At 42.4% G+C, this 24,985-nt stretch overlaps 1 protein-coding gene across 2 annotated transcripts in view; it reads right to left on the bottom strand.

Annotated features, from left to right (window-relative positions):
* Positions 1-24,985, bottom strand: part of LOC138246098 (F-box and WD repeat domain containing protein 10B-like) — a 158,517-nt gene that overhangs the window by 6,092 nt on the left and 127,440 nt on the right. For both annotated transcript variants that reach the window (XM_069200335.1, XM_069200336.1), the window contains 3 exons: positions 19,616-19,758; positions 9,026-9,184; positions 215-504 (listed from right to left, as the gene is read on the bottom strand). In XM_069200335.1, the coding sequence (XP_069056436.1) occupies positions 215-504; positions 9,026-9,184; positions 19,616-19,758 (592 nt within the window). The remainder of the gene's footprint in view (positions 1-214; positions 505-9,025; positions 9,185-19,615; positions 19,759-24,985) is intronic.

Below are 24,985 nucleotides of genomic sequence, written 5' to 3'. Positions count from 1 at the left end.
TATTTGGTACGGGTAAAAGTAAGTGTTGGTCCCCAACAATAAGTGCAGTGCCCCCACCCCAGCACCAATTATGCACTGTAACATCAGTCATTCGATGCTAAGATACCATACAGTGGGAACATGCAATTAGCACGTTATGTTATTTTGTTGGGAAGAGAGGCGTAATATCAAAGACAACCTTCATAAAAGAGACTGAAAGGAATAGACATATTACCTTGTGCTGTCTTCATGCTTCGGGCTGACAGACTGCGTGCGTGATGGGAAAGTCGGCTTGCACCATCCTCTAGGTCTTCATCTGTCTGCAGGTACAGCTTTCTGTTGCTGGATCCCACCCTCTTCATCCTTTGGGCCCGCACATAGGCATAGGACTGCACCCGGAAGGGAGCCCGCTTGTACTTGTCTTTTTCTTTTGGCACATCCACCCTTTCTGCAGCTATGGAGTAATCCCATTGCACCTCCTCAAACTGGAATATCAGCACACTACTCAGGGCATTAAGCACTATTCTGTGAACATAAAGAAAAATAAAATCAGCAGTGAACTTTTTCTGGTCAGCATAATACCACATCTTAAATTTTTTGATTGAGGAGACCCAGCGGATCCAATTCACAACTTGCATGTTGAAGTATGTTAAGTAGTACTACTCACGTACTACAAAATGCCATTCACAACCTTACGACCGGAGACCCCTGTCTCCATCTATCCGTCTTCGCTTCGCCTGTCTATTTTTGTGCGGAGATCTGTGCTATAGTGGAAGAAATCTCTTCACATATAAGTATGTTATTCTTTAGTACCAGTAGGAATGACTGGGGTGTGTTGGGGGATTGGGGAATGGCTACTCATAGATGGGTAAGGTTAAGGGAAATTTAAGGAGGGTTTGGGAGGGACATGCTAATAGAAAACACCCACGCACCAGAGTAAGACATTTGCATTTCACAACATACATTTCTAAAGTTACTACACCCCCTAAATGTGTCAAAATAGGTGTAAATGTACTCCATCCCAGTCTTGGAGTAAGGCAACCAACACACATGCCTAACCACTTGTACTGCAACACACTGAATTAAAGAAACATGTTAAATTCATGAAATTAGGAATTTTGTTTCATATATATATATATATATATATATACACACATATATGATAGATGTATTATGTGTATATATATATATATATATATATATATATATATATATATATATATATACACACACACACATGCACGCCGTCACACAGTAGTTTTCCCAACTCGTGATGTGGTGGCACAGATATGAATCAATCAGTGGTGTACTCACAACGCCAAAGACTAGTCTTCAAAAGCAATATGTGGGTGAAAAATATCACATATTTATTTCAACATGTGAACAAAATAAAAATAAGGGCCTACGTGTTTCGGCATCACACCTTCAAGTGGCCCACTATATATATATATATATATATATTTATATATGGAAAATGTCACTTACCCAGTGTACATCTGTTCGTGGCATGAGACGCTGCAGATTCACATGCTGTGCATTATCCTGCCATCTAGTGTTGGGCTCGGAGTGTTACAAGTTGTTTTTCTTCGAAGAAGCCTTTTCGAGTCACGAGACCGAGGGACTCCTCCCTTTCGGCTCCATTGCGCATGGGCGTCGACTCCATCTTAGATTGTTTTCCCCGCTGAGAGTGAGGTAGGAGTTGAGAGTATACTAGATGTGCCCATGCAATGGAGTAGGTATGTATGTACATAATGTGTCTTAAAATAATATATATTTACAAATTTACAATTCTTATTCAACTAACAACGGCTACAGGCTCCCGGGGAGGTGGGAGGGCGCATGTGAATCTGCAGCGTCTCATGCCACGAACAGATGTACACTGGGTAAGTGACATTTTCCGTTCAATGGCATGTGTAGCTGCAGATACACATGCTGTGCATAGACTAGTAAGCAGTAATCTCCCCAAAAGCGGTGGCTTAGCCTGTAGGAGTTGAAGTTGTATAAAATAATGTTCGTAATACTGCCTGTCCTACTGTGGCTTGTTGTGTTGTTAACACATCTACACAGTAATGTTTTGTGAATGTATGAGGTGTAGACCATGTGGCTGCCTTACAAATTTCTGTCATAGGTATATTCCCTAGAAAAGCCATTGTGACGCCTTTTTTCCTAGTGGAATGTGCATTTGGTGTAATAGGTAGATCTCTTTTTGCTTTAATATAGCAGGTTTGAATACATTTCACTATCCATCTGGCAATGCCTTATTTGGATATAGGATTTCCTGCATGAGGTTTTTGGAAGGCTACAAATTTTTTTTGTTTTGCGAAACTGTTTTGTTCTGTCAATGTAATACATTAGTGCTCTTTTAATATCTAATGTATGTAAGGCTCTTTCGGCTACTGAGTCTGGTTGTGGAAAGAAGACCGGGAGTTCCACTGTTTGGTTTAGGTGGAATGGTGATATAACCTTTGGTAAGAATTTGGGATTTGTACGGAGAACCACTTTATGTTTATGTATTTGTATAAAGGGTTCTTGTATAGTGAATGCTTGTATCTCACTTGCTCTTCTAAGAGATGTGATAGCTATTAGGAAGGCTACCTTCCAAGTTAAGTATACCATTTCACAAGAGTGCATGGGTTCAAATGGTGGTCCCATGAGTCGTGTTAATACAATGTTAAGGTTCCACGAAGGTACTGGTGGTGTTCTCGGGGGTATGATTCTTTTTAATCCCTCCATAAATGCTTTGATAACTGGGATTCTAAAAAGCGATGTAGAATGTGTATTCTGCAGATAGGCAGAATTGCTGTGAGATGTATTTTAATAGAAGAGAATGCTAGTTTAGATTTTTGTAAGTGTAATAAGTAACTTACAATGTTTTTTGCAGAAGCATGTAGTGGTTGAATTTGATTATTGTGGCAGTAGTAAACAAATCTTTTCCATTTGTTTGCAAAACAATGTCTTGTAGTAGGTTTCCTAGTTTCTTTAATGACCTCCATACATTCTTGTGTAAGGTCTAAGTGTCCAAACTCTAAGACTTCAGGAGCCATATTGCTAGATTGAGCGATGCTGGATTTGGGTGTCTGATCTGTTGTTTGTGTTGAGTTAACAGGTCTGGTCTGTTTGGTAATTTGACATGAGGTACCACTGATAGGTCCAGCAGTGTTGTGTACCACGGTTGGCGAGCCCAGGTTGGTGCTATGAGTATTAGTTTGAGTCTGTTTTGCCTCAGTTTGTTTACCAGATAAGGAATGAGTGGGAGAGGGGGAAAAGCGTAAACAAATATCCCTGACCAACTCATCCATAACGCATTGCCCTTGGACAGAGGGTGTGGGTACCTGGACGCGAAGTTTTGGCATTTTGCGTTTTCCTTTGTTGCGAATAGGTCTATTTTTGGTGTTCCCCAACGTTGAAAGTAATCTCGTAGGATTTGGGGATGAATTTCCCATTCGTGTGTCTGTTGGTGATCTTGAGTGAGATTGTCGGCTAACTGGTTTTGAATACCTGGGATGTATTGTGCTATCAGGCGAATGTGACTGTGAATTGCCCAATGCCAAATTTTCTGTGCTGAGAGGCACAGTTGTGACGAGTGTGTCCCTCCTTGCTTGTTGAGGTAATACATTGTCGTCATGTTGTCTGTTTTGACAAGAATGTGTTTGTGGGCTATCAGTGGTTGAAATGCTTTCAATGCTAGGAACACTGCCAACAGTTCTAAATGATTTATGTGCAGTTGTTTTTGTTGAATGCTCCATTGTCCCTGTATACTGTGCTGGTTGAGGTGTGCTCCCCACCCCATCATGGAAGCATCTGTTGTGATCACGTATTGAGGCACTGGGTCTAGGAATGGCCGCCCTTGGTTTAAATTTATAGGGTTCCACCACTGAAGCGAGAAGTGTGTCTGGCGGTCTAACAACACTAGATCTTGGAGTTGACCCTGTGCTTGTGTCCATTGGCTTGCTAGGCACTGTTGTAAGGGCCGCATGTGTAGTCTTGCGTTTGGGACAATGGCTATGCATGAAGACATCATGCCTAGAAGTTCCATTACAGACCTCACTTGGTAGTGTTGGTTTGGCGGTATGTTTAGTATTATATTCTGGAACGCTTGTACCATTTGTGGACTTGGAGTGGCAATCGCTTTTTGTGTATCGAGTGTTGCTCCCAAGTATTGTTGTATTTGGGATGGTTGTAGATGTGATTTTTGGTAATTTATAGAGAACCCTAGTTTGTGTAGAGTTTCTATAACGTATTGTGTGTGTTGAAGACACTGTTGCCGAGTGCTGGTTTTTATTAACCAATCGTCTAAGTATGGGAATACATGCATGTGCTGTCTCCTTATATGAGCGGCTACTACTGCAAGGCATTTTGTGAATACCCTTGGGGCTGTTGTTATCCCGAATGGTAACACCTTGAATTGGTAATGCACGCCCTGAATTATAAACCTTAAGTATTTCCTGTGAGAAGGATGTATGGGTATGTGGAAATATGCATCCTTTAGATCTAACGTTGACATGTAGTCCTGTTTTTTGAGCAAGGGAATCACGTCTTGAAGTGTTACCATGTGGAAGTGATCTGCTTTGATGTAGAGATTCAGTGTTCTGAGGTCTAATATGGGTCTCAGCGTTTTGTCTTTCTTTGGAATTAGGAAATACAGGGAGTAGACACCTGTTCCTTTTTAATGGTTGGGTACTAGTTCTATTGCTTGTTTATGTAACAATGCTTGGACTTCTAGCTGTAACAGGTCTAAGTGTTGTTTGGACATATTGTGTGCTCTTGGGGGCACATCTGGTGGTAATTTATGAATTCTATGCAATGCCCATGTTGGACTAGGACCCATGCGTCCGTAGTTATGTTTGTCCAGTTTTGGTAGTATGCAGTAAGTCTCCCCCCCACTGGTGTTGAGTGTTGGGGGTTTGTGACATTGAAGTCACTGTTTGGATTGAGGTGCCTTTGGGCTTTGGAATTTTCCCCTTGTTTCTGGGAATTGTCCACCCCTGTAGGATCCTCGAAAGCCTCCTCTCTGGTACTGCCCCTGATAGGTGGGTTTGGCCTGTGAGGCGGAAAGGTCTGCGGTTTGGGAACAAAACCCCCCTCTAAACTGTGGTCTTCTAAAAGTGCCTCTGCTTTGTGGGGAGTAGAGCGTGCCCATGGCTTTGGCCGTGTCTGTATCCTTTTCTAGTTTTTCGATTGCCGTGTCCACCTCCGGCCCAAACAATTGTTCTTGGTTAAATTGCATATTGAGCACGGCTTGCTGGATTTCTGGTTTAAAACCTGAGCTCCGTAACCATGCATGCCTGCGAATGGTTACCGCAGTGTTTACTGTCCATGCTGCTGTGTCTGCCGAGTCCAATGCAGACCTTATTTGGTTGTTGGAAATCGCCTGTCCTTCCTCAACAACCTGTTGGGCACGTTTTTGGTGTTCCTTGGGCAAGTGCTGTATTATATGTTGCATCTCGTCCAAGTGTGCCCTGTCGTAGCGAGCCAGTTTAGCCTGCGAATTGGCAATTTGCCATTGATTGGCTGCCTGTGATGCCACCCGTTTGCCCGCAGCATCGAACTTCCGACTTTCCTTGTCGGGCGGTGGTGCGTCTCCTGATGATTGGGAGTTCACCCTTTTTCTGGCAGCTCCCACAACTACTGAATCTGGTGTCAGCTGCTGTGTTATAAACACAGGGTCTGTTGGGGGAGGTTTATATTTCTTCTCCACCCTAGGCGTGATGGCTCTGCCTTTCACAGGGTCCTGGAACACCTGTTTGGCATGCTTTAGCATGCCTGGGAGCATTGGCAAACTTTGAAAAGAGCTGTGAGTGGATGCCAGGGTGTTAAATAAGAAGTCATCTTCTATTGGTTCCGCATGCATTGCCACATTGTGGAAAGTAGCTGCTCTTGATAACACCTGCATATATGCAGTGCTGTCCTCTGGTGGTGACGGCCTTGCCGGGTAACAATCGGGACTGTTGTCGGTGCATCATATAAGTCCCATGCATCCGGGTCATCCTGCATTGGGGGTGTTGCTACCGGGGACAGCTGTGGTGAGTGCAGTGGAGAAGGCTGTGGGGAAAACCTTGCTGGTGGTGTACTGTCTCTTGCCACCTTTGCCTTTGGCTGCATTTCCGACTCCTGAAATGCTAGCTTTCTTTTTATTTGAGGAAGAGTTTGAATTTTACCAGTCTCTTTCTGGATGTGCAGCCTCCTTTGAGTATGGTCTGGCTCTCCCATACTTAATTCCTGCTCAAATCTGTGCTCTTGCATTTGAGTGGAAAGTCTGTGTTCTTCTGTGTAAGAACCTGTTTTCGGCTCCGAGGCTGCCTTTTTCGACACCGAAGGTTTCGGAACTGTCTTTTTCGGCTCCGAGGAAACCTTTTTTACTTTGGGTGTATCGAATTCTCGGTGCCGAGATGGTTCGGAGCTGGTTTCTCGACCAGAGTCGGATGTCTTCGGCTGTTGGGAGGCCTTTTTCAGTGCCGATGGTTGGTCACCGTGTTTTCGGGTTAAGCCATGGCCTATTGGCGATGGCATCCCCTTGGCCTTTATGATTTTGGAGTGAGTCTTGGCCGGGGCAGTTTTACTCACAGTTTTTTCCTGTGCCGTCGGTAGCTCACTTTCGGAGTCGTCCGAGTCCGATTCTTGTATGGAGATTCTCTCCTCCTCCTCGACGTCGATCTGTTCGGCCGGTGTCTACGCCATCTGAAGTCTTCTAGCTCTTCAATCGCGTAGGGTCTTTTTCGATCGAAAAGCCCGGCAGGCCTCGCAGGTATCCTCCCTGTGTTCCGGTGATAGACACAGGTTACAGACCAAGTGTTGGTCCGTATATGGATACTTGCCGTGGCAATTCGGGCAGAAGGGGGTCTGGTCCATGAGTTTCGACGATGGACGCGGTCGGGCCGACCAGGCCCCGCTGAAGAGTGGAAGCCCCGAAGGGCCGCCGGAGCGCTTCTTCAATCGGTGTCGATGTCCTAACACTAAACCGGTACTGAGCGCGAACAATACCGTCAAATTTTCGATGATTAACTAACTTTCCTGATTCGAAATACTGAGTGAAGAGGAACACGTCCGAACCCGATAGCGGAAAGAAAACAATCTAAGATGGAGTCGACGCCCATGCACAATGGAGCCGAAAGGGAGGAGTCCCTCGTTCTTGTGACTCGAAAAGACTTCTTAGAAGAAAAACAACTTGTAACACTCCGAGCCCAACACTAGATGGCAGGATAATGCACAGCATGTGTATCTGCAGCTACACATGCCATCGAACATATATATATATATATATATATATATATATATACACAAGTTACAAATTATTCAAATATTTAAATTAACTGACTAACGTTTAAGTAAGTTTTATAAAAAATAGAATAAAATGTTTAGTAAGGATGTTTTTATAAAGTATTGTATTTTTGTATTTATAATTTAAAATATTTACCTTGTTATTATCTAATATACAGTTAATGTGCTGTAACATTTTATTTTATTAGCTCTACATTGATAGTAAGTATTTAAAACTATTTTATATTCATTCATGTTATACATGGAACTATGTTTAATTAAAAAATAAAATCATTAAATTTCTTTATAATATCGCATAGGGAGCTCTCCACCATGGTAGCAGAGATCTCCACCAACAGGTGAAAAGTTACTAATAGGAACTTTACAATCTTAAATTTTGTTGTAGGAGGCTCCACTCTCTCACTTGAGGGGGAGACGAGGTGCATGTATACACGGAAGTGTAAATCGCCACTCATAAACGATGAGTAGCAAAAAAGTGGATATTTACACTGAAATGCAGGAGTAGAACTACACATGAGCAAATATATACAGGCATATTTACCTTTGTGAATTGGGCCCAAGTTCAGCATCCATAAGGTTTACCTTTCGCTCAGTTGCAAGCGCATCTGCTGCAGTCACATAGCTTCAGCAATCACACTCACTCTTACCAGTGAGATAAATAGGCCTACAGATGAACCATGCTTTACTGCTTAGTAGTTAGGAGAAAAACTTGCGAGCAGTAAATCATAATGATTTTGCCTGGCTAGGTATGCAATAATAAAATTAGTGAAGAAATCACAGATCTTTACTGTACATTACGTTTTCATTAGCTATTTGAAAGTTTTTTTTTTATTTTTTAGGAAAGGCTTTAAACAACAAATTCAGGTTGCTCTTATGGGTCAAGTTATCTTGTTGACGTTGTAGCTCCTAGATTAGGATTATGGCTCAAGAGAAAGATGTAGGTTGTAAAGCTTGACTCATATGGCAGTTGGATTAAACATCATGCTAGGGTATGTGGTGCTCTTTTTATGTGAATGACACCAAAACCCTGGGCAACCCTTTAATTACATATTGGTGTTCTGTTGCATAGGGCCTGACTGCTTCCCAGCTGAGTGGCACTTAATACAAATGCTAAATAAATAAAAATAAACTGTAAGTCTTGGGACCCATACCTATGAAACAGCAATGTGTCTGGAATCTATGAGCGTTTGGCCCAGAAGCATTTATGAATTCCTAAAAATGTTTTCGATTTTTGTAAATTGGTGGACTTGTGTTTGACCTCCTTCTCTGAAAGCTTTCACCTAGAGCTGTGCCTTCATCCCTTGACTTTTATCCCACTTTGCTCTGGATTCCCAGGATTTGTGGCAGATATTGCCAATGTAGGACATCATTGACACTGCTGCCTCTGCTGTGCAATTCCATGTTGAATACACCCATTTTAGTAGGATATTACTGACACTGCTACCCCTCTGTGGATTTTGCATAAATAAACCACAGCCCCGCAGGAGGTCGGTGGTGCTTCTCTTTGTACACTGCAACACGTTTAATAGTACAGTAAGAAATAGTCGAATGCGGATATTGTGTGTTGATGCATGCATGTTACATGTTTTAATTAGCGCTCTGCACACTTATTATCAGACCCTCCCAACACAAAAGCATTTCTTTGTGTTTTCATAGTTTTATCTCTTAAAACTCCATTAGGCCAATCGACTGCAATTAGAAAGAGTATCTCTCCTCTGTTGGACATGTAACCAGTGGAGGACGGGGCCTTTGATGATGTCCCACTCACCTGTTTCCTTGAATGCAGAAGGAAGCTACAGGGTCTGCTTTACTGTTGACTCTGACAACCCTTAGACAGTCTCCACTGAGCAAGTTAAACACACGTATTTTGCCGTCAGCACAGCCAGTAATGACTCTGAGGTAAAGCAACTCCAAGCATAGCACCTCCCTGGAAAATAAGAATCAACAGCATATTGGGTCAAATGCAAGAGACAATTTAAAAACGGTGTACATGTGAAGACTCAGAGAAGGTGCCAAGGTTTTTTCAGGCTCAATTAGGGTGAGTTAGGACCATTTATCACTAGAGTCCCGAGGCTTACCCTACTATTGAACCCAAAGCTGATCACCCAGTACAATACTTTAGCACTTGACTCTCAGGATAGCAAAGTCGAGCAGAACAAAGCTTACTCAGGGAGTTGGTGTGGGATTCAGCACTCTACAGACATCAGGGGAAATGCAACAAATCACTGTCCAACCAGCAGGCAGTGCTCATTCCGAGGGTGCTGGGCGGGGGGGGCCTGCACTGCCCACGACATGGTCTTGGGCAGTGCAGGCCCCCCCAGTAGTTCCCAGCACAGCCTCTCTGCCAGCCTTTCCATGGGGACTGAACCACCATTGAAAGGCTGGCGGAAAGGGGACTCGTGCTCAGCTGAGCACGAGTCCGACCACCATCAGCCCATCAGGAACCATGTTCCTGGCAGGGACAGCAGTCCTTTGGCGGTCCGGCCACCAGAGTCATCATGTGCCAGCCACACCGCCACGGTGGCGGTCTTACTGCCACCGTGGCATTGGCTGTCCTCAGACTGCCAATGTCGTAATGAGGCCCTTAGTCTTCCCTCAGTACATAAAGCTTCTTGTGAGTCTGACCATGTGTACCACTTGCCATTTACATAACCCTTTGGCACTTCTTGGAGCTACATCACAACATGAAATGTAAATTCTGTTGAATATCAGCACACCCTCAAGCACAGATGCGAATGCTACTTCTACTGGAGAAATATGTCCAGGCCTCCGTTCCTCACTGGCAGTACGTCAGTGTGGGTTGCACTCCTTGTGATAGTAGAGGAGTCGTTTTGCGTCTCTTGAGTTCCCTGCAGCCTCCGCTTCTTATGAGCAACACCTTTTTCATGCAAGGGCCTCTCCCCTTCGAAGCCTCCATCTTAAGTACCCATCATTCATGTAATACATGCTTCTTTTACACACAAGTAGCACTCACACATAATACCCATGTAAACTGCCCAGTTGTAGGGGACTACCGAAAAAGTAGAAAAACACAAGCCCTGTAGGCTGCTCCGTCAAGGAGGTGACAGGGAGACAGGCCTGTCCTGCAATTATAATTAATTTATTGCCACCCCTGTTAGTCCTCTGCAGCCCAGTGTGATGACAGTAGTAAGCAACTCTCTTAAGAAGGAAGATGCTCAGAGACCTTTCTTTTTTCCCAGCTGGTGGTCATTGATAAAGGTAAACAGTATGAAAGACCACATTTACTGCATTGGAAAATGTTTATTTTCTCTTGTTTATGTTTGTACAGATTTACCTTGATAACCATTTTACTTTTTCGTTTACTAATAATATGGCTTATTAACTAGCAAAGCCATATTTTCTCTGCTTTGAAAGGGAAACTTTGATTTCACATAAAAAATAAAAAATAAGGAAAATATGACATTTAATATTTTTATTATGAAATCAACAACATACAAAAAACTTTCAGGCACTGGTTTTGGCTCCACAGAGCTTTATCTCTGAGTTATGTGGTTAAAATATGTCCTAGTGAAAAGCGACTTATACTTAGGGAACTTGGGCAATCTAATATTATAGGGGAGACGACAGTGACATGAGAATCATGAAGTTACTGGAATCAGTAATGTGAGAGAAGTCGACAACTGGCACTGCATTGAGAGCTACAAGGATCCAGATAAAACTATAATAAATGACAAATGTCCATAACTTAACATGGCTTACAAGTAGCAGGCTCTGCCCACTATTTGCACTAGTTCTACAGACGCATCTGCCTTCTTCGAAATGTTGAACTTGTCTTACTGGTAAATTTCACAAATCCAAAACTGTATCTAGTAAGGATATCTAAAGGTTAAAGGTACACGCCTACCAGTGAAACTACCTCTTTTCTAACCTAATGTGGTACAGCACGTGTACTGTCTGTTCTTATGGATGGAAGAGGTTTTTACAGATGTAATTATATTCAGGGTGAAGGAAACGTCCAACATGTTGACTGGTTCTGTAATATCAAGCTGACCCTTCCCAGTTGCTGTTCCGTTACTAAAAAAGCATTTGCAATGCAGTGGGTCTCACGTTTGCTCGAGTTAAAGCTGTTAAGGTTGTAAATTCCGAACTGGAATTTTCTTGACACTTAAATTGAAAATGAAAAGTAAAACAGTTGACATAAGCGAGTTGATTCAAAGTGCCATGGCCGCCATGAGCATGAGCGCGAAGGAGAGACACAAAAGGAAAAAGAAGTTTGCTCCCAGTCAAACGTATGGGCGATTGTTCAATTATCCATGTAACTGGGTCGATGTCCAACGCGGTAACCAAAATGCCTCAGGGAGGGACAAACAAAGTATTTACCACTGATAACAAAGGATTTTTGAAAGGCAAGCCCACGAATGAGTGACAGTGATAGGAGTGGTTAAAAGCCCACAAATAGATTACAACAGGTCAGAGCACTTGTACGCTTTACCTAAAAATCAAGGCAGTAGCCATAAGACTCATTAACCCTTTCTCTCTCTTTTAGACTGTGAAGACAGTGAGGTGGAAGCAGTGACTGGGTATTCTGTTCCCACTACTGCCTTTTCTGAATTACAATTTTTGTTAGGCTAGTATTGGGCTTTGGATGTACCTTGGAAAGCACTTCTGTAAAAATAAAAGGTATGGCTGGATAGTTCCAGTTGGCCCTTCTCCCACTGACATAGCCAAAAACGTTGCCTTCTAGCCTGAGCAAATAAAGTGTCAACATAAATCCTAAAGACTCATATAGCATACTGTGCATATTTAAAAAGTGCCTAGCTCAAAACTGTGTTGTGAATGTAAATCCTTGGCGACCCATTATAAATGTCAAACAAAATATGCCCTTAAAATGTATCTATGTCACGGACACAAACCACAAATAGTAAGTGAAGTGGCCTCCAATGTTTGCACAGAATCTGGGAAGCACCGACATGTGTAGCCCCCAGGTATTTATAGGTTAAGAACCAAACAATAACACATTCACATGTAAAGTCAACCAGCACAAAAAACCTTAATGGACACCATAAGGTACTTGCAGTACTTATAAGCGGCAACCATTTTACTGTATTGAGTTCTAGCCCCGGGATGCGGTTTGGACACTATTTTTCTCAGACAGAGGCAGAAATCCTTAAAGCAACTGTAACTCTAAGCATACACTAGAATTGATGCCTGCATCAGCTAAAGTATATTGGGGTTTAAAATCCCAGTTTGTTAGGATTCAATCAGAATCCTACAAGTCATCCATGCAGCCCTTTCTAGAGGTTTTCAGCTCGATACATGCCAGCAAGACTGTGCCTATGCCCACACATTATGTACATAAGGATAAGAATCAAAATACATTTAAAAAAGAACCTCAACGTGGAGATTAAACCTACGCTGTATTATTTGTATCTGTGTAGAGCTGGCTGCAACGGAGGTCAATTAAAAAATGTCAAGGTGTGAAAGCTTGTTTATCTCATAAAATGTGATATTTGGATATATGGCCAGTTCTAATTGCATGATGCCACAAATATATCCTGTGCTGTCTAATGCATAAACTCATTCCTTTATTCTTAACACCAAAAAATAATTAAAGGCGTTTGATCTCAAAGCAGGCCAGCCATGTTTTAACACATCGTTTCTTAGCACCTCGCAGAATAAATATAGTCACATCTTTCCGCCCCAGGTATTGAGGTTTTACTGATATCTTTCGGATCCCCATATTGATATTCTAGGGATACCAATATTTGCCTTTCACTTAATTACTGTAAGCATTTTTGTAATTTGAAATGTATGTATACAATGCAACATTTTATCCAGTTCCATCACCATTGAAAGTCAACCCCCAGGAGCAGAGGAGTAGGAGACAATACATTTCTGGGGGGGACAGGGACAGCCTTGGGGACTTTCAATCAACCCTATACAAATCGCTCGTTGTTTACGAACTGCTGATTCCGATAAATATACGCAATCATATATATTGGAAGTGAAATACGGAGAAAGGAAGGCATGTTTCACAGTCTGAAAGTATCTTTAATTGTTATTTACATTCACAAAGTAATTAGCTCAAATGTAAAAATAACATGTTGATTAACCTTGCATCTTCATGCACCAAGCAAATAAAGGTAGGAGGGTAAAAAGGAAGAACATACCCTTTGCGCCCCACACCCACCATGCCCTTCACCTTCCAATTGGAACCGCACTGGAGATATCAAAAGCGATTATGTACAAGAGTTGTAAACTATGCTCGGAAACCATAGTTGTAATAACACTTCTACTCCTATGTGTGATCTTGGGCAGCTCAGCTCCACATCAGTCATAACTAGAAGCATTTCAACTGAAGAAGCTCTTGCAGTTACAGGCTATATAAACATGGATTCTCTAATCTCTGTATAAACTGCAGTCACTTATTTCTTTAGAAACGGCTGTTTGTGATGCACCAAGTCACTGTGTATAAAGAAAAGACATTCACTGATTATAAAGAAAAGACATCGGAAAATGACTATGATAGGGTTATTACAGTCGAGTTCTGACATTACAGTGCCTTCTGTCAGAGCTAGCATCCAAGGTAAAAGGCAGATCAGGTCACAGAGCATAATTAATGCAGCTGTTTAAAGCAAAAAAATGAATGTTTCTTTTCTTTCTTCTGCTCTACTTTAATAGCTCGCAATGACAGAAGCTATGCACTAAGGTTTTAAGTGGTTTGTGGTGTGACCATGTATTATATGGGGTAAAATACTCCTGGCATACATAAGGATATTGCAAGTCACCTTGAAGATCATGCATTATAAACAAGCATTGGCAAAGCCAATAGGTCTCGCCTATGCAAGTTCTATTGCCTTTGCCAATGTGTTTTAGCCATGCTGCACACTAGTGAGACTACTATTCAGCATGGCTCAAAGTTAATGGCATAAAGGAGAATGATGTGTCATCGACTGGTGTGGCGTAGTGTCATGGAGTAAGTAGAGTGTCCTAAAATGGAGCAGTAAACTAACTTTAAAGGAACAGGGGTCACTTGAATAAAATGCAACACCACTCCCATAAACAATGATATTAAAGTAGTATGCAAATGGAATGTTTCATACATTTATTCAATCAAAATATAAAAGATCACATGTAGTGGGAAAACATCAACAGGGGAAATCGAGAAAGACTGGTATTCGGGCATTACACAAGTTATCTGGATGACCCAATGTCACCAATTACAAGAAAAATGTAAAAAGTAACCTATATAGTACAGTGGTTTAGAGGAGGCTGGCCTGGTTTGTATTGGGTACCTATGGTACTTACACCTTATACCAGGTCCAGTTATCCCTTATTAGTGAAATGTAGGCAGTGTCTAGAAGCCAGGCTCTCTAGGGGTAGCTGTAGCCAAGGCTTATCTAAGAGACATGCAAAGCTCATGCAATACCACTGTAGTCACACAGCACTCACACACATGAAAGAAAATACTCAGAGTTACAGAAATAAATGTACTTTATTTTAGTGACACAAATGCCAAAAATACCATAGAGACTATACTCCCTTAGGAGGTAAGTAATACACCAATTATATACACTAGTATGCAGCAACAGCAATAAAAACAGTTAGAAAAGTGCAATTAGTGAAAATCACAATGGTTATAAATGGGCCTAGGGGAAACACAAACCATATACTAAGAAAGTAGAATGCGAATGTCGGTTTCCCACCTAGGCAAGTGTGGTGTGTAGAGGGGCGCTGGAAGTATTAGAAAACACCAAAGGTAAGTAATAGAACCCACCTGAGAGCCCAGGAAAGCAGGAGTAAATCACAGTAACTTTCCTAGAACACAAAGAAGACAAGAAAGAAGATAATGCAAGAACCAGAAGATACTTCAAGACACAAAGGATGGATTCCTGGACCTAAAGACCTGTGGAAGAATGGGATTAGGTTCAAGAAGCACAGAAGAGTACAGGGAGGACAAGAGCCCCTGCTAACCCGATCCAAGGTGCAAAAGAAGAACCACTGGTGAAGAACAACAGTCAGTACTGCACCCAAGAAGATGGATGCGGGTTCCTGGTTGGTGCAGATGATATCCCACACCGGATGGATGATTGCAGTCTGGTTTGCGTTGCTGGATTCCGCCAACAAACCTTGGCACACGCAAAGCTCACGATTAGCGTAAAATGGCACTGCCTGGGACCAGGAGGGACCTGGTTGACTCTACCCAGGAGGAGGAGTCAGAGGGGGCTCTCAGCAACTCAGAGAGCCCACAGAAGACCAGCCAATGCACACAGGAGTCCTCCAGCACAGGGACAAAGGAGTTGCAAAAGGAGGCCCATGCAGCACAAAAACAAAGGATCCCACGCCACCAGAGAACCACTCAGGAAGCTGTGCATTGCAGGAGGGAGTGCTGGGGGCCAGAGTTACATTGTGCACAAAGAATTTCATAGAAGGATGCCAACAAGCCTTGGCAACTGAAAAACACGTGGTGAACAGGGTTACTGTCTTGCGTGGGAAGGCAAGCTCTTAACTCCACCAAAGTTGGACAGTAGGACGTCAGGACCATCGGGACCACTTCCGTCCACCACCCGTGATGTAGGATCCATGCAACTCAACAGGAGAGGGGACCCAAGCAGATGGTCGTCGTTGCAGAGGGGTGCCTGCTGAAGCAGGGAAGTGATTCCTTCACTCCAAGGGAGATTTTTCATTCTTCTGGTGCAGGCTGAAGACAGGCTGTCCTCTAAGGATGCACGACCGGGAAACAGTTGCATTTGCTGGCAAGAGCTGAAGATACAATGTTGCAGAAGTTGTCTTTGCTTCGTTGTTGCAGTTTGTGGAGTTCCTGGAGGGTCCAGATGCAGTTTCTTTAGTGAAAAGGTGAAGTAAAGGATGCAGAGGATTCCTGCTGGAGTCTTGCAATCCGAATCTGAAGAACCTCCCAAATGAGAGACCCAAAATAGCCATGAAAGGGGGATTGGTCAGCTAAACAGGTAAGCACCTATCAGGGGACGGCTCTGACACCACCTGCTGGCACTGGCCACTCAGATGCTCCCAGAATTCGCTGCCAACTTGGAATCCAAGATGGCAAAACACAGGGACCCTCTGGAGGAGCTCTGAGCACCACACCTGGGGTGGTGAAGGACAGGGGAGTGGTCACTCCCCTTTCCTTTGTCCAGTTTCGTGCCAGAGCAGGGACTCGGGGTACCTGAACCGGAGTAGACTGGATTATGCAAGGAGGGCACCAAAAGTGCCCTTCAAAGCATTTCCAGTGGCCTGGGGAAGTAAGCTTCACCTCCCAAGCCTGTAACTCCTATTTCCAAAGGGAGAGGGTGTAACACCCCTCTCCCAAAGGAAATCCTTTGTTCTGCCTTCATGAGCTTGAGCTTCTCAAGCAACAGGAGGGCAGAAACCTGTCTGATTAGCAGGATCCCAGTAGACACACTCAAACACACTGGCAAACAGGCCAAATGTGGGTGTAACCAAGCTAGAAAGAGGCTACTTTCCTACAAGGTTAGCATCCACAATAATGATTTACAAGCTTTTATACACCAACATTTACATGAATGACTCAAATAGTGAATCAAGACGTCATTAGCTCATAGTCCCTATGCTTATGCCAACTTATGTACAATATCACAAATTCAAGTCAAGGTACTTTGGCCGACGTTATTTCAATCCCCTAGACAAGTATCAGGATCATCCTAAGCCTTCGTTAAGCTTGAGTTAAAAGGGTTACAGAGTGCTTGTAACCAAAATGGCGAAGATAAATCTGACTCACGTCTCATATGAGTGAGAAGGCAATCAATGGAGATCTGAATCTCTAATCAAACGCCAATGCCATAAAGTAGTAGTAGAGTGGAGTAGTGTCATGGAGTGGAGTGGCAGAGTGTCGTAGAGTGGAAAGGCATAAGGAAGAGTGAACTGGAGTAGAATGAAGTAAAGTAATGTGAAGTGGCATAGAGAAAGTTGGGTAGAGTGTTACAGTGAACATAGTACATTGTTGTATAGTGGAGTGGCATAGAAGGTTGTGCAATGGCCTTGAATAGAGTATCGTAGATTGAAGTGGCATAGAATGGTGTGGAGTGGCATACAGTGGAGTAAAGTGGAATGGAGTGGCGTATAGGGAGTTGTGTAGGGAGTTACAAAGTGGAGAAAGTGTTAGAGTTTAATGGAATAGAGTGTCAGAGTCTAGTATCATGAAGTGTAATGTCAGAGTGAAGTGTCATACAGTTGAGTTGGGTGGTCTAGAGTGAAGTGGCATAGAGTACAGTGGTGCAAAGTAGATTGGTGTAGAGTGTAGTGGTATAGAGTGCATTGGTTTTGAGTAAAGTGGTGTAGAGTGCATTGGCTAATACTGCACTGGTTTAGCATACAGTGCAGTAGCGTAGAGTGGTGAAGAGTAGAGGGGAGCAGAGTGGAGTGGCACAGCATAGATTGCAGTGGTTCAGAGTGCTGTGTCATAGAGTGATGGTTGCATGGTAGAGTGGAGTGGTGCAAGGTAGAGTAGACTGGTGTAGAGTGCAGTGATGCAGAGTAGAGTGGCATAGAGTGTAGTGGCATATAGTACACTGGTATAGAGTGCAGTAGAGTGGCATATAGTTGAGCGGTGCAGAGTAAAGTGCCGTGGTTCAGAGTAGAGAGGAGTATAGTTCAGTGGCAGAGTGCAGTGTTGCAGAGTAGAGTGTCATAAAGGGCAGTGCTGTTGAGTAGAGTGGCATAGAATGCATTGGTGTAGAGTGCAGTGATGTAGAGTGATGCAGAGTAGAGAAGAGTGGCGTAGAGTACAGTGGTGCAGAGTAGAATAGAGTGGCATAGAGTGTAGTGGCATGGAGTAGTTTGCTGCAGAGTACAGTATAGTGGTGAAGGGTAGATTGTTGCAGAGTGGAGCATAGTGATGGCGAATGCAGTAGCATAGAGCGGTGAAGAGCAGATTGTAGTGGTGCAGGGTACATTGGCGTGATGCAGGATAGATTAGACTGGCATAGCATAGAGTAGAGTTGCGTAGAGTGAAGTGGCATAGAGGAGCTGATTTCAAAGTAGTGAAGTGCCCTACAGTGGAGTGGTGTAGAGTAGATTAGAGTGCAGTGGTGCAGAAAAGAGTGCAGTGGGACAGAGCACAGTGGCATTGAGTGCAGTGGTGCAGAGTAGAGTGGCATGGAGTTCAGTGGCAGAAAGTGCAATGTTGCAGATTAGAGGGTCGCAGAGTACAGTGGTGCACTGTAGAGTGACATAGAGTGCAGTGGCATAGAGTGCTGTGGCGCAGAGTACAGTGGCGTTGAAAGCAGTGGAATAGAGTGCTGTGGTGAAGAGTAGATTGGCATAGAGTGCAGTGGGATAGAATGCATTGGTTTTGAGTAAAGTGATGAACAGTGCACTGGCAGAGTGCAGGGGCGTAGTGTGCAATGGTTAGAGTCGAATAGTATAGATTGCAGTGGCGTGGTGTAGAATGGAGTGGTACAGCATAGATTGCAGTGGCATAGAGTTGCACAGAGTGGAGAAAAGTGGTGTAGGGTGCAGTGGCATAGGGTAGATTGTTTCAGAGTAGAGTGAAGAAAAGATAGAGAAAAGATAATATACTTCAATATGCTGAAGTATGTAATGATAACAACAACATAAATAATAACGCTAGGCATAACGGCCCAAAATGAAATATGGCTTCTCCCTGTTAGCCACGCTGTAATCAAGCGCTTCATTACCTAGAAAACAAAACATTAAACATAAATGTTAGAAAAATATACCCTTCTAATAGCTAAATTGTTGTGTGAAAAGGTCAAATCTGGGCTCAATGTCGACTTCACTGTTTCACCAACTGGTGTGATCTTAGGCAAATACAAATATTTTGTTTCACAGAGTCTCCTTTCTAGCCTGCAGGCATCAGGGTGAGTGGGACTCTGTTTCCTCTGTAGATCTTCCTCGTTGTCTTGCAGCTCCTCTTGAAGGCCTCCTGCAGTGCTCCTCTTCAAGGCGACAGGTGATGCAGATAGTAATCATCCAAAACTCTTTTCTCCTCCTCCTGCCCTTTGTTCTTACAAGCACCCTTAATCCCCACAGCTGTGAACAGGACAAACAAAAGGGCAGAGGGAGCAGGGGGCCTCCGGACTCACCTCATTCTGTTACCATCAGATTGGAGGATGGTCAGTGCAGGGCTATCATAAGTAGCGCTTTTGTGCGCTAATGGCCCTCTAAATAATAGATGTGAGAGGGGAAATTATTGTGTCCCCTTGTCCCCCCCACCTTCGACCCAGTGTCCCCCACCCTCCAAAATCTGAGGGGGATACATCCCCCGCGTCCCCCACACTTCATACGCCCATGCCCAGGAGTACCAACCACACACTGGTCTCAGGTGCGGAAAGTATGGATCTTTTTTGAGGAGGGTGTAACTGCAGACGGTATCATCACAATGTCTGAAGGTACTTACTTTGGATGGCGGAATGACATGAGCTGTTTGCGGTGTTTTCCCATCATGCTCCAAGCAAGGACATAACCATCGGCGCTGCCAGACACCAAGTGCCACAGGTCAAAAGAAAGGCATTTTATAGCTCCTTTGTGCCCTGATAACGTCTACCAAAAGAAAAAGAAAATCAGTAATCTCCGAGTGATACCCAGAGAATAATTTCTGATGAGAAATAAAGGAAACATTCCTCAGCTCTTTAAACCATCAGCAGCATACAGTTGAATAAATGAAATGCTGCAATAGAAAGACAATTTTATGATTCAGAATAAACAGGATGCATATAACAATAAATATACATATGCGTGTGTGCGGGTATATATACATTATTATATATATACATATATAAAGTACACAGTGGCAGTCTCCACTTTGTAATTATAGTTAGTTATATAGTGGAGCTACAGTGCTGTTTGAAGAGTCTGCACAAAACTTTACAACAAAAACGTTAAATCACCTCCCCTCTTTCTGAAATGTTTCATGGTGAATTTTCAAGCAAGGGCCAGGAAAAAGGGAGTGTCACAAAACACAATTTCCCCATGGAATTTCCTTAGGGGATTTTATACAGCACTACAGTCAAAACAGCTGAAAGGAATTGCACTAAATTTGGCAGAAATTTAAATCTTTGCCCTGAAAGCATGCTTTTTGCGATTTCATGTAAATCTGTCCAGAATTTTGGGAGAAATTAGGGTTCAAAATGTATAGCTATATTGACATTTGGGCTGCAATTCAAATGTTCAACACTTCTGATTGGCCCTAAAGAGACCCTCAGGCCCCAAGGTCCAAAATTAAAACAAAACAATTGAGGTTCACTGAGATCCCACAGAGTGCCTGAAAAAAAATATTTTAAAAAAATGGGATTGAGAGAGTTGGCTGCCTAACCCAAAGCCATGCATCGCTGAAGGCTGTGCAGTGTCGGAGGGTTGGTCACTCGCAGGGCATTGGGTAAGGCGATAAGATCGTATTGTATATTTTAAAAAACCCTATAATTTTACTGAAAAAAAACAAAGGTCTAAGTGATGTTATGATTAGGTTTGGGAAGAATATAAAAATGTCTTACTTTATAGCAAAAAATACATGAGAAATGCATTCAAGAAAACCAAAGATTAAAGCAATGTTATGTTTAGGGATGGTAGAAATATCTTATTTTACATTAAGAAAAACCTCAGAAATTCACTAAAAAAACAAGATTAAAGTGACATCATAGATAAGTAAAAACATCAGTTAAAGTGAAACATGTTAAGCTCAAAAGACCACTGAAATTCACCAGTTATAGCTCACTGACCTAACTGGGACTTGTGCTCCCACCTTGCTTTGCTTATAACCTCACAGATTGCAAGGAATTTTATATTTGCATCCACTATGAAAGTCAGTGAACTCATACAGGATGAAAATATAAAATTGCTTGCCATATTACTTACATAATATATAACAGTGTGGCAAGTACAGTTTCTCCTGTGAAGAAAATAGTTCTTGAGCACATTAGGGCCCTAAGTCATGAAGATGGCAATTACAGGACTGGCACACATTGCAAAGAATGTCACTATCGTGAACGGACCAAAATAAACAATTTGGGGATTGCCCATGTGCCTAAACATATTAGAGGTGGTGAGAGAACTCTCAAATTGAGGAGACTTGAGTTATGTATGTTTATTGATGTCAATAGTCTAGTTCCCTTTGGTCTGAAGTAAGATGAGGAACTAGACCTTCATCTGCAGTCACATGTATTAACTAATATTGAATGATTGTGCATATTATATCTGGTGGTCAAAGGATTAAGCCCTATTTAGCTTTTTTAAGTTGTTTTTATATTCACACAAAAATAATTTCTTAGATATCTCACACACTATCATTCTCTTATATGGCAATCTATGTTGGCTTTCTGGAGGATTCCAGTGTGTCTGGTTAGGAGATCTGGCTGTATGAGGACATCATGAACACTACAAGTAACAGATATGACTTATACTGGTTTGGTTTTCTTTGTTTCCTTTATGTAAATTTATATTGTGACTTGTCTAATTGGATTACCTACGAGAAAGATTGAGCATATTAGGTAAGTGGATAATCATCTGAGAAAATGTTATATGCTTATCTCAGTATAGTTTTGAACTGATGACAACTAAAGTCTTAATTTGAGGCTTCCGGGGAGGAGGGAGGGTGCATGTGAATCTGCAGTACTACATGCCACAAACAGATGTATATGTATGTATATATAAGTTACATTTTCCGTTTGATGGCATGTGTAGCTGCAGATAAGCAAGCTGTGCATAGACTACAAGGCAGTTAGTCCTCCCAAAAAATAGCGGTGGCAAGCCTGTAGGAGATGAAGCTATTTGAAATAGTGCTCTTAATACAGCCTGGCCTACAGTAGCCTGTTGCTTTGAAAATACAGTTACACAATAATGTTTAGTAAATGTATGAGGAGTAGACCATGTGGCAACATTATATATGTCTGCCATTGGTATGTTTCCTAAGAATACCATAGATGCACCTTTCTTTCTAGTAGAATGTGCTTTAGGTGTGATTAAAAGTTGTCTTTTTGCCTTAATGTAACATGTTTGTATACATTTAACAATCCATCCTGCTAACCCTTGTTTAGAGATAGGATTCCCTTTATGTGGTTGTTGAAAGGCAACGAAAAGCTGTTTTGTTTCATGAATTCTTTGGTTCTATCAACATAGTACATTAGAGCTCTTAAGGTCAAGAGTATGAAGAGCTCTGTCTGCAATTGAGTCTGGCTGTGGAAAGAAGATTGGCAATCGTACTGTTTGGTTTATGTGAAAAGGTGATACCACTTTTGGTAGAAATGTGGGATTTTTTCTAAGTACAACCTTATGTTTGTGTACTTGGAAAAAGGGTTCTTCAAGCATGAATGCTTGTATTTCACTAACTCTTTGCAATTAAGTAATGGCTACCAGGAAGGCAACTTTCCATGTTAAGAACTGAATGCATGGATTCAAAAGGTGGGTGTCAACATCAGGGCAGTGCGCGCTCTACGGGCGACTAGAATGCAAAAACCTAACAATTTCAAGCTAACATCATTTATGCATTGTGCTGATATGATGTTGTTTAACCTTTTGCATTACATAGTTAAATCCTGAAGACTTATGTTCAGCATGCATATAAATACTGTTCACATGCAATGTACTGCTGCAGGCTTTCAGACTGTGTCAGGGTGTGGTCCCCTTCCAGGGCCTTTTAGAAGCTTTCCCTGCAATATGCCAGGGTGTGGTTGGTGGGCTGGGCTAAGACTCTATAAAAGGGAGCCAGCCCAGCTCCACGTGCTCACTATTCAGAGGTCCCGGTGCAGAGCAGCAGCAACTTCCTGAGCTCCTGTTCCGGAGGCCTACTTTGATATTCCAGGCCTTTGCCCTTCATTTACATTGGTGATCCTTGATCAGGGCGGTAAGACGGAGGTCGGGCTGGGCCCCCGATCCCGTTTTCGAAGGCATTTGAGCTCTTGGGCCTAATTTTCACGTTGAGAGATTTTTTCTTGTTCGTGTGAATATGCTCTGGGTTTTTTCTGGCATAAACATGTTAATATTCAAATCGGCAAAGACACGTGATTCGTTCCTCGTGCTTTAACCCTTGATATTCATTGTGCACTACCATTTCTTGGCAGTTACATGGTGGCATTCGAATCTGCAAGACGCGCAATTCGTTCCTCGTGCTTTAACCTTTGATATTCATTGTGCGCTACCATTTCTTGGCAGTTACATGGTGGCATTCGAATCGGCATGACGCGCGATTCAATTCTTGTGTGTAATTCATGTTATTCCCTGTACGCTACCATGTCTTGTTAATCATATGGTAGTCTTCGAATCGGCAAGTCGCGCAATTCCTTTTCTTGTGTTTTATTCATGATATTCAATGTGCGCCACCATTCCTTGGCATTCACATGGTGGGCTTCGAATCGGCAAGACGCGCGATTCCTTTTCTTGTGTTTAATTCATGATATTCAATGTGCGCCACCATTCCTTGGCATTCACATAGTGGGCTTCGAATCGGCAAGACACGCGATTCATTTCCTGTGTCTAATTCATGATATTCATTGTGTGTTACCATTACATGACATTTATTGACTGACATTCGAATCGGCAGAACACGCAATTCATTTCTTGTGTTGAACTAATGCTATTCAGCGAGCGTTACCATTTCAAGGCATTTACTTGGGGGTGCTCGAATCGGCAATACGCGCAATTTATTTCTTGTGTTTAAAATCACGGTGTTCATTATGCGCTACCACTTCATGGCATTTCCTTGGTGACCTCCGAGTCGGCAAGACGCACAATTTATTTCTCGAGTCTAACTAATGCTATTCATGGTGCACAATCATTCCATGGTATTTACAACCTTTGTGAAAATCTGCAATGTGCGCAATTCATGTTCTTGCAATTTTGAGAAAACAAAAATGCTAGAGTTCTAGATGTGATGTTGTATGTAAAAAATTTATTCCTCAAGCACGATTCATATGATGGATTAGAAATCATTCAGATTATTTCCTGATCCTCATGCAAAAGATAATACTTGAATTTGAAAGTTGCATTTAATCTTTCTTGATTCCCTCACAGGTATCTAGTCATCTTGAAGCCTAGTTATTTAAGTCTATGCTTAGGTTGTCCATGTTTCCAGAATGACAATGCTTAGAGTCATAGCCTAGTACTAATTAATATGATATAATCTTGATATTGTGTGTTTTAACCTTTTTGCTCCCTACAGGTCTCCTTCCCAGCTGTTCCCTTCCTAATCCCCTTTTCCCCACTTGGACTCTTAGACTCTGTGACAATTCCTATCAGAGTATTGGAGCTGTCTTGTGGTGGAAGTGTTGGGAACGTGCACAGACCCCGAGTATCTGGTGACTCTGACAGCGGGCCCATGAGTCTGGTGAGTACAATATTTAGATTCCAAGGAGGAACAGGTGGTTATCTAGGGGAAACAATACGTTTTAATCCTTCCATGAAGGCTTTTATAACTGGAACTCTGAAAAGAGAGTTATGTTGAATAGTCTGCAAGTATACGGATATTGCAGTAAGATGGATTTTAATGGATGAGAAAGCTAGATTTGATTTCTGCAAATGAAGTAGATAGCATACAATATCTTGTATTGAGGCTATAAGTGGATCAGTATTTTTAGATTGACAGTAGTAAAAAAATATTTTCAATTTCTTAGCATAGCATTGCCTAATTGTAGGCTTGCATGCTTGTTTGAGAACTTCCATGCATTGTAATGTAAGTTTTAAGTATCCAAATTCTATGACTTCAGGAGCCAAATGGCTAAGTTGAGAGCACTGAGATTTGGATGTCTGATTTGTCCCTGGTTTTGTGTTAACAAATCCG

The sequence above is a fragment of the Pleurodeles waltl genome, chromosome 7, assembly GCF_031143425.1.
Source record: "Pleurodeles waltl isolate 20211129_DDA chromosome 7, aPleWal1.hap1.20221129, whole genome shotgun sequence".
Classification (NCBI taxonomy): domain Eukaryota; kingdom Metazoa; phylum Chordata; class Amphibia; order Caudata; family Salamandridae; genus Pleurodeles; species Pleurodeles waltl.
Note: the sequence above shows the minus strand (reverse complement) of the source record. Positions and strands in the feature narration are given on the sequence as shown.